This window comes from Myxocyprinus asiaticus, chromosome 28 (assembly GCF_019703515.2).
Source record: "Myxocyprinus asiaticus isolate MX2 ecotype Aquarium Trade chromosome 28, UBuf_Myxa_2, whole genome shotgun sequence".
Taxonomy (NCBI): domain Eukaryota; kingdom Metazoa; phylum Chordata; class Actinopteri; order Cypriniformes; family Catostomidae; genus Myxocyprinus; species Myxocyprinus asiaticus.
The window spans coordinates 44,868,679-44,880,058 of NC_059371.1; the positions used below are offsets into that span (position 1 = coordinate 44,868,679).

Here is an 11,380-nt window from a genome sequence, read left to right on the forward strand (position 1 = left end):
AGCACTATAAAGCCACGTTTTTTAGTATTATTATTATTATTATTTGGCATTTTTTGCTTAAAAAAAAAAGTCGCTGCAATTGAAAACTCTAGACAAAGGAAAACGAAAACATGCTTCCGTGATGTATGCAGAACACTTCAGCGTTCAGGAAAAAGGTGGATAACTGTAAAAAAGGCCAAAAAGTAATTACTATTTCTAAAGTGACTGTTTCGATTATGTAACGCAGGCTTGGACACATCTTTCGAACAGCTGTGGCTGTTTCTTAGGCCACGCCCACACTAATACGTTTTTATTGGAAAATGGTTTAATTTCTCGATGTTTACGCCTCGCATCCACACTACAACGGGTTTTTCCACAAAGATGTCCACAGCGTAAATTTAGCCAAAGACGGATTTTATTTCCCAGACATGCCACATAGTCACAGACAAAAAACAAAACAAAAACAAGATGAGAGCGAGTTTTTAAATTGCCTCATAAATGAGTTCATCAGCACTTTAATTACAACAAAACCAAACATTTTCAAAAACACTTACAGAGTGTGAGAGCAACATAAACCAGTAAATGTTCACCAGTTATAGTGGTGAGAGAGATTACCTGTGGTATCATTTTTACAGGTTATATTTGGTAACGGCTGCCCAGCCCGTATGAAAGCGGATCCAGTCGAAATAATGTACCACTTTAGTGTAAACACCAGGGTGATTGGGTTCGCCACATTTATCGCCCCAGCTCACTAAACCCCAAACATACGACACACCAGAGGCGTCTTTACACACCAGAGGCCCGCCGGAGTCACCTTGACACGAGTCCACCTTCCCCTCCAGGTCACCTGACAGAGAACAACCAATGACATCATTATTTGACAGGTAAATAAACCGTCACTTAATACACTTTACTGTTCGGTTCATTAAATAAATGCTTATTTGCAAAACAGTAAGCACATTTCTCTACATTAGACACAGAAATCTAACATGATGTCACTTCTTTGCCATTTCAAGGCACTACCTTTCAAAATACCACACCTATAACTGATCAAACACGGCCGTCAGGTGTACAGACACTTAGGTGCGTAAATGTAAACCCACCAATCAGGCGTAAGCACTATAAAAAGGCAACAGGTGAGTTTACCTGTCTTCAACAAAAATGGAAGGCAACGTTGCAGTCAGAGGAAGAGGAAGAGGGAGAAACATCATTGGCCACAGAGCTATTTTAATGTCCCGTGCCAACGTGGTGGTATTGTAACATCACAGCGTGTGCTGCAATCATGTGGAATGGGGTCCTTATGACACCGGCCTACATACTCACATTTTTAGACAGACTACACAACATCGTCACAGCAGAAGACCAAATGGATGCAGAGCAGATGAGATGCATTATCATCTGGGACAATGAATCTTTCCACTGATCTGCTCTGGTCCAAAACTGGTTTCATCAGCATCCACAATTTCCACTCCAATACCCCCCACCACACTCTCCCTTCCTTAACCCCATTGAGGAGATCCATCCAGGTGAAGAGATGGTGCTTAGCGTTTTTGCTGTGTTAACTGCATGTACTATATTCTATTTAGAATATGTTCTGTTCTGATCTTCAGTGCAAAATGCAACCTTTGGTATGCTTGGATGTATTGACTGATTTTACAATGTGGAGAGAAACATTTACATAAGTGTGTGTTGTGTTTGGTCAATATATTCATGTACTCTAACACTATCTCTGAAAACATCAAACCCAGACTATATCATTACAACAGTAGAAATGTTAGAAGTGTTTTAGATTGAGCACAGCAGTGTGTAACTGGTTCAAACAGAATCAGATCGTATGAATCATGTGCGTGCCATACGGTGTCAGTATTGTGTTTTTATAAATTATTGTATAGTTTTGAATGAAGTGTTTCATTTTGCAAAAGATCTGAGGTGTTTTGAATATTAAATTATCATTTTCACAGTGTTAATAATAGAAACAACTCTTTCTTTGTGTCACCTGGTGGTGATTTTCCGAGCGAGTCACACATGAGATGAATTTTACAGTTTTACCACGGCAGCAAAGTAGCTATACTTTTAATGCTAACGTTAATAAATTGCATTGTTTAATCATCACTTACAAATCAAAATGTAAACAATGTAGTAATAATAATAATACTGACAAAAAACAATGTGTGTGTGTGTGTGTCAACACCACACACAACACACACACTCATCAACACACACACCACACACACCACACACACACTCACACACACCACACACACACTCATCAACACACACACACTCGTCAACACACACACACACATACACTCATCAACACGCCCACACACACACACACCACACACCACACACACACCACACACACACACACACCACACACTCATCAACACACACACACACACACACACACACACACACTCATCAACACGCCCACACACAGACTCATCAACACACACACTCATCAACACACACACACACACACACACACACCACACACCACACACTCATCAACACACACACACACACACACTCATCAACACGCCCACACACACACACACACACACACTCATCAACAAACACACTCATCAACACAAACACACACACTTACTCAAACACAAACACACATACACTCACACACACACCACACACACTCATCAACGAACACACTCATCAACACACTCACACACACACACACACACACACACACTCATCAACACACACATACACTCACACACTCATCAGTACACAAACTCATCAGCACACTCACACACCCACACTCACACTCATCAACACGCCCACACACACACACACACACACTCATCAACAAACACACTCATCAACACAAACACACACACTTACTCAAACACAAACACACATACACTCACACACTCATCAGTACACAAACTCATCAGCACACTCACACACACACACACACACTCATCAACACGCCCACACACACACACACACACACTCATCAACAAACACACTCATCAACACAAACACACACACTTACTCAAACACAAACACACATACACTCACACACACACCACACACACTCATCAACGAACACACTCATCAACACACTCACACACACACACACACACACACACACTCATCAACACACACATACACTCACACACTCATCAGTACACAAACTCATCAGCACACTCACACACACACACTCACACTCATCAACACACACACATACACTCACACACATACACTCACACACTCATCAGTACACAAACTCATCAGCACACTCACACACACACCACACACACCACACACACACACACACACACACACACTCATCAACACAAACACACACACACTCACACACACATAACACAGACACACACACACTTACTCAAACACAAACACACATACACTCACACACACACCACACACACTCATCAACGAACACACTCATCAACACACTCACACACACACACACTCATCAACACACACATACACTCACACACTCATCAGTGCACAAACTCATCAGCACACTCACACACACACACTCACACTCATCAACACACACACATACACTCACACACATACACTCACACACTCATCAGTACACAAACTCATCAGCACACTCACACACACACACACTCATCAACACACACATACACTCACACACTCACACTCATCAACAAACACACACACACACACCACACACACTCATCAACATGCACACACACACACACCACACACACTCATCAACAAACACACTCATCAACACGTCCACACACAGACTCATCAACACACACACACACACACACACACACACACTCACACACACACCTGCACACTCCATTCCCTCATGGAAGCGATCCTTGTAAAAACTCTTGCAGTCTGCAATAATCGACACATTTGCCCATTTTAGAATCGCTGCTGACATCCCCTCTACAAACAAACAAACAAACAAACAAACAAACAAATATATAGAGACTGTAAGATAACAGAGAAACATACATAAACAGTAAATCTCAAGAAAACATGTCCAAGTCATAATTCACCCTAAAATAATAATAAAAAAAGACATGAGTAAACAGAAAATGAAACCTGTTCCATGACAGTTAAGCACATTTTAAGTGCCTTTGAAACACTTTCTTTCTTTTGACTCTGAGCTGAAATATAAGCCGGACATGTTCTCAGCAGGTTTCACGCACACAAACAATCAAACACATCTGTCTCTAGTGTTGTGTGTATTCAGTCGTACCTTTGTTGCGACCCCAGCCGGAGATGGTGCAGGTGTCATTGGGTTGGAACTGTTGGATTGACCACGGCACACAAACGGAGCGTACTGCGGGATTATCGTGCATGCACTGGTCCGAGAGATTCAGTTCCTCCAGCTGCACCAGAGCGATATCGTTCTCGTACGTTTGAGAGTTATAGTCATGATGAATAATAATGTTCTTCACCGGAATGCTGTCTGTCGTCGACTGCCTGCGATGTTTCTCCCACAGAGAAATCTTGATTCGGAACGACTTTGGATTGGGCCTTAACACAAACACACAATATAATTACAATATACTTCAACAACAGACTAATGCCTTCAAATTCCATACAGCATGTTCTTCATTTTGATTTTTAATTCAATGCTGTACTGCTTAATGACATGTCTATCAAAAACCTCTCTGCAACGTTTATGAAAAATATTGAAAAGTTTGAATGGAAAATAAAACCTAAAAATAACCTCTCTGCAACATTCTGGGAACATTCGTTTATGGATCAAAAGAAATAGAATCTAAATAGAATGTTCCAAGAATGTTAGACATCTGTTCCCAAATATATAACAAATGGGAACCATATGCTAACGTTAGGGGAACGTTCTGTTTTTGCTGGATTGTCACACAAAAACGTCCCTGCAATGTTCTGGGAACGTTACTTTATGGTTATAAAAAAATAGAACCTAAACGGAACATTCCAAGAATGCCAGGAATCGGTTTCCAAAAAATAACCAAACGGGAACCATGCGCTAACGTTAGGGGAACATTCAGTGTTTGCTGGGTTGTCACACAAAAACCTACCTGCAGCGTTCTGGGAACGTTAGATTATGGTTATACAAATAAAATATAATCATTAAAGAACGTTCTGTATAAGTTATAATTAGGTTGTCAGAAAAAAACACATCCCTGCTACGTTCTGGGAACGTTAGTTTATGGTTATAAAAAAAATAGAACCTAATCAGAACGTTCCAGGAATGTTAGGAATCGGTTTCCTAAAAATGACCAAACGGGAACCATAGGCTAACATTAGGGGAACGTTCTGTTTATGCTGGGTTGTCACACAAAAACCTACCTGCAATGTTCTGGGAACGTTAGTTTATGGCTATAACGAATAGAACCTACACAGAACATTACAAGAATATAATGAAATCTGTTTCCAAAGAAATAACCAAACGGGAACCATACACTAACGTTAGGGGAACATTCAGTGTTTGCTGGGTTCTCACACAAAAACCTACCTGCAATGTTCTGGGAACGTTAGTTTATGGTTATACAAATAAAATATAACCATTAAAGAACATTCTGCATAAGTTCTTATTTGGTTGTCAAAAAAAAAAAAAAAAAAAAACACGTCCCTGCTACATTCTGGGAACGTTTGTTTATGGTTATAAAAAAATAGAACTTAATTGGAATGTTCCAGGAATGTTAGGAATCGGTTTCCAAAAAATAACCAAACGAGAATCATACACTAACGTTAGGGGAACATTCAGTGTTTTCTGGGTTGTCACACAAAAACTTCCCTGCAATGTTCTGGGAATGTTAATTTATGGCTATAATGAATAGAACCTACACAGAACATTACAAGAATATAATGAAATCTGTTTCTAAAAAAATAACCAAACGGGAACCATACACTAACATTAAGGGAACGTTCTGTTTTTGCTGGGTTGTCACACAAAAAAATCCCTACAATGTTCTGGGAACGTTACTTTATGGTTATACAAATAAAATATAACCATTAAAGGACATTCTGCATAAGTTCTTATTAGGTTGTCAGAAAAAAAAACACGTCCCTGTAATGTTCTGGGAATGTTAGTTTATGGCTATAATGAACAGAACCTAAATAGAACATTCCAAGAATGTTAGGAATTGGTTCCTAAAAAAATAACCAAACGGGAACCATATGCTAACATTAGGGGAATGTTCTGTTTTAGCTGCAATGTTCTGAGAACGTTAGTTTATTGATTATTAAATTAAAACCTAAAAATAACCATTAGAGAACGTTCTGCGTAAGTTCGTACTAGGTTGTCAAAAATCCTCTCTGCAACATTCTGGGAACATTTGTTTATGGTTAATAAAAAATGGAACCTAAATAGAACGTTCCAAGAATGTTGCTGTCTAAGAACGAGAACATTTGTAATTCCACAGAGATTATAATGGACCATTATTCTGTTGTTTGATTGGTTGTACCTAACGCAGTGGGCGGCGGTCAAAACCCAGCAGCCGCCCAGATAAGCCCCTCCGCAGTGGATCGATCCTTCATCCTGTATCGCCACCTGCCACTGGATTTGAGTCTACAGGGGCAAAGGTCATACACACAGATCCTCTAAACACAACATTCCTGTTATAGCCCAGATGTTGTTGTTCAGGCTAAAGAAACAAACGTTTGCCTGTTGGTTGTATCAGATGTGTAGTGTTTGTGTTGCTTTTTAGTTTATTTGAAATCTACAGTGATCACATATGTTATGGATTGTGCTACAGCTGTTAAGCACAGTTCTATCTTTTCTATTGGCACTTAAATTATATAGTGTTAATGTTGTTTAAATTTGTGTGTTGTGTATTAAGTTTTTATATTTGTTTCCATTTTCGTAATGAACCGTGTTGTTTATAATGCTGTTCATTTGTATAGCATCGTTCACAGTGGTTGTGTGTTTATTTCATTTATTTTACCGGTATGTGATTATACAGTGTGGTGTGTTTGTATTGTGTAGTTGTGTGTTGTTGTGACCGGTAAAGCCTCTTCTCCTCCCACTAATCGTTTTCTGCGCTGATGTGAAGGCCTCTTTTCCTCAGGCTTGTAGACATAGTCCATGTTGGGAATGCCACATTCCAACTGGCTCTCTAAAAACGTGCGAATCTTCCTGATCTCTGGAACACATCGTGGGGAGGTCAGAGGTTATGTTGATTCAGCTGTATGATTTCAAACTAAACATATGAGCCGAAATGTTTGATTCCTATGGAGACACTCTTTGTATCATGTGAAAAGAAAGAAGTTGCTGAACAGATGAAGTCCACCTTCGGTTTGCATCAATTATTCTGTGCAAATGACTGTATGACTGCTCATTATCCAGCTTATTACAAGACTACTCGCCAAATAAATAAATACATTTATTGGAGTTGAAATAATTTTATTAGCTTACTTGTAGAGATCACACAGTGATCCGCGGAGCAGGAAAGATGGCTTACAAATTTGCAATACCCAGATGAGCGGTTGTTCCTCAGAGATATCCGACCACTAGATGGCACCATTTACCAATCAAAATCAAGTATTCCAGAGAGTCGTGCAATAAATATTATTATTATATTGGCTTGACAAAGCCAACATACTGTTATTCTACAGACAAAATCCCTAAAGAAAGACCCAAATGATCCATTGAAAAGCTTCCATGCTTCATCCACCCTCTTTGGTACAGACTTTCAGACTGTTCTGACGTAGTTATATAGAATTATTATGCCTTCCAGACACATTTGAGACAGATGATTGTTCAGGCCACAGATACAGTACGTACACTTCACAGCCCAAACAGAACATCAACATACAGACGTTTGGAAGGCCAAGGACGACAAAAATAAAGTAAATAAATGCAGTACAGTACAGTTTCATACTGCAATCACTCAAGCAATCTTAGCCAGATTCTCTTTTTAGTTTATGACCCCATCAAGTACAGCAAAATTCGGCACTATTTTCATCACGGAGCAGGAACAGTAGACCAGATTAATATGCATTTGTAATGTGCAAAAACTCAAACTGACAGCAATCCGATCGTTCGAGATGCATGTAGTGATTACGTATAAACAGACCCCCATACTAAATTAGGACCTGCTGATTCAGGAGTTTGTTCTTACCTTCTTTCGGGTCAGAATGCCACTCCTTTGTTGGTTTTTTAATTTTTCCTGTTACACAAAGAGAGAAACACATAAACAGTAACAGTATTCTGTGACAAAAACAACTTTTATTGTGTTATACTAAGGAACCTGTACATACTGTATGTTTACAAGTAAAAACCAAAACCATAGCAAATGAATAGTAAGTCTGACATCAGTGCAAAGACAGCTTCACATTATGCAACATTTGCTGTGTTGTAGAAACTACATCATTTTCATACTCAAGTAAAAGTGACTCAAGTAAAAGTTAAAGTAGTAAAAGTATGTGGCCTGGGTATCTCAGTGAGTATTGACGCTGACTACATTTACATTTATGCATTTGGCAGACGCTTTTATCCAAAGCGACTTACAGTGCACTTATTACAGGGACAATCCCCCTGGAGCAACCTGGAGTTAAGTGCCTTGCTCAAGGACACAATGGTGGTGACTGTGGGGATTGAACCAACAACCTTTTGCTTACCAGTTCAGTGCTTCAGTCCACTATGCCACCACCACTCCCGATTCACCACTCCGGACTACCACCCCTGGATTCACGAGTCTGAATCCAGGGCGTGCTGAGTGACTCCATTCAGGACTCCTAAGCAACCAAATTGGCCTGGTTGCTAGGGAGGGTAGAGTCACATGGGGTAACCTCCTCGTGGTCGTGATTAGTGGTTCTCGCTCTCAATGGGGCGTGTGGTAAGTTGTGTGTGGATCGTGGAGAGTAGCATGAGCCTCCACATGCTGTGAGTCTCCGCGGTGTCATGCACAACGAGTCACGTGATAAGATGCACGGATTGACAGTCTCAGACACGGAGGCAACTGAGACACCACGTCACCACGAGGACCTACTAAGTAGTGGGATTTGGGCATTCCAAATTGGAAGAAAAGGGGATAAATTATTATTTTTTTAAAAGTAGTAAAAGTATTATAGTAACTGATATTAAATGTACTTCAGTGTCAAAAGTACGAGTAAATGGCATGAATAATGTCACAGCTGATTACTGCTGATCAACCTAGTTGAGTGGCTGTGCGGTGCCATAGTTTATGTTATAGGATGTTCAGATTTGCGAATCGATTCACAAAATGAATTGTTCAGATTAGAGGTAGACCGATATATGGGTTTTACCGATTAATCTGTGCCGATAGTTTTTTATTATTCCTTCGTGTTCCTCCTCTGGAGGATTATATTATATACAATATTCATCCATTTTTTTATCCCCACTTCAATGCATATTTTGTTATTTTGATTATATAATCAAGTATTCTTTTTTAAAAACATTTTTATCTCTTTTTCTCCCCAATTTTGAATGTATCGGAGTAAAAGTATTCATTTTCTCTTTGAAATGTAGTGAAGTAAAAGTGAAAGTCAACAGAAATATTTAAAAATTACAAAACTTTACTTGTATTCGTTATTTCGTTACTATACACCTCTGAAAACTTGAGTTAAAAACTATACATATAAAGGTGCTCAAGTGCCACATGAGATCTCGGATGAGTTTCACTGACCTTTTAGTTCGTCTTCTCCTCCCAGACAATCCCTGATTCCGTCCTGGACACTGTGAGCCGGAATACACACATCCGATTTACAGTGGAATGCCGAATTTCCACGACAACCTTCACAGAACAGATACAATAAAATCAGGAATATCATTGACTCTCTTCCTGTAGCTCAAATGCTCCACGCTTCTGACACCAAAGACATGGGTTTGATCCCCACAGAACACGCTTGATCAAGTACATACTTTAAACACACTCTAAAATGCTTTGAGTAAAAGCATCTGTAGGTGATTTGTCAAAGTTGCTCCATTCTTGTAGGCAAGGGCATAGATTTTTCATCGACATTGGGGGGTTACAGGGTGAAGCATTTCCATGTTTCCATTGATCATGGTATAAATATGGGGGGGTTGTACTTGCTTGTTTTGATTACTGGGGGGGGGTTACCTCCCCCTCATCCCCCCCGGAATCTTCGCCCCTGTTTGTAGGTGTATTCTATATTTGTGGTATGTGGTATCTGTAAATAAATGTACAAAAATGTTTTTCTACCCTTTTCTCCCCAATTTGGAATGCCCAATTCCCAATGCGCTCTAAGTCCTCATGGTGGCGTAGTGACTCGCCTCAATCCAGGTGGTGGAGGACGAAACTCAGTTGCCTCTGCATCTGAGACCGTCAATCTGTGCATCTTATCACGTGGCTTGTTGAGTGCGTTACCGCGGAGACGTAGCACGTGTGGAGACTTCACGCTATTCTCTGCGGCATCCACGCACAAATCACCATGCGCCCCACCGAGAGCGAGAACCACATTATAGCGACCACAAGGAGGTTACCCCATGTGACTCTACCCTCCCTAGCAACCGGGCCAATTTGGTTGCTTAGGAGACCTGGCTGGAGTCACTCAGCACGCCCTGGATTCAAACTCGTGACTCCAGGTGTGATAGTCAGCATCTTTACTTGATGAGATACACAGACCTCCCAATAAAAGTACACATTAATCACAATAATGTTTTATAATATTGTAACTTGAAATTTATTCTCAAATGTTTTGATTATTTGAATTATTATTATTAAAGGTGATTGTAACAAGGCTAAAAATGGGAAAGGAGGAGGCGGGAACCGGCTGAACAGTCAAAATAATATTTAATTTAAACAAAAAGACACACAACACAAACACACACATGGCAGCTGCATGTGGCTCTCTCTTTCTCAGACTGCCACATCCAGCTACATTTATCCCTCTCCTTGGCTGATTAGCACAACTGGGGGCCGGGCGTACATAGTCATGGCCCGGCCCCGCCCTCCTCCTCCTTTTTTCTCTGTGGTGAGTGTCTCATCCAGCCTGACACAGCAGCAGTGACTCAACCAATGGCACGAGTTTGGGGCGGGACTATCTGTTTGGCGACCAATGGCAGATGAGGGGAATGTTAGGGAAACCTGATTGATAACAGTTGTTTTTGCAATTATGTTAAGGGACACTAGTGCCACAGATATTGCACTCTTTGCAGTTTTAAGACAATTCATAAATATTGTTTCATGGAATTATATGAGTTTTTATTATTATTATTATTATTCTAATTAAGAACACAATTCTTAATGTACATTTTTACTCATATTTATTTAACATACCCTACCTCTCCTGCACATTACATTCCCTTGCACACAACTGTTTATCTGTATATAGCATATTTGTACAAATGTTATTCAGCCATATTGTGTAGATTATGGAGGGCCAAATTACTCAAAATGAAATATTTAAATAAATCATTAAATACATAGTACATTAATTAAATGCTCATTTTACA

General features: G+C 40.0%; 1 protein-coding gene across 1 annotated transcript in view; it reads right to left on the bottom strand.

The window, feature by feature from the left end:
- Window positions 1–376: 376 nt before the first annotated feature.
- LOC127419457 (complement factor I-like) overlaps window positions 377–11,380 on the bottom strand; it is an 18,744-nt gene continuing 7,740 nt past the window's right edge. The window contains exons 6-12 of the mRNA XM_051660846.1: window positions 9,591–9,698; window positions 8,064–8,111; window positions 6,946–7,085; window positions 6,408–6,511; window positions 4,208–4,488; window positions 3,790–3,891; window positions 377–826 (exon numbers count right to left, since the gene is read on the bottom strand). Coding sequence (XP_051516806.1) covers window positions 609–826; window positions 3,790–3,891; window positions 4,208–4,488; window positions 6,408–6,511; window positions 6,946–7,085; window positions 8,064–8,111; window positions 9,591–9,698 — 1,001 coding nt within the window. The 3' untranslated portion in view covers window positions 377–608. The remainder of the gene's footprint in view (window positions 827–3,789; window positions 3,892–4,207; window positions 4,489–6,407; window positions 6,512–6,945; window positions 7,086–8,063; window positions 8,112–9,590; window positions 9,699–11,380) is intronic.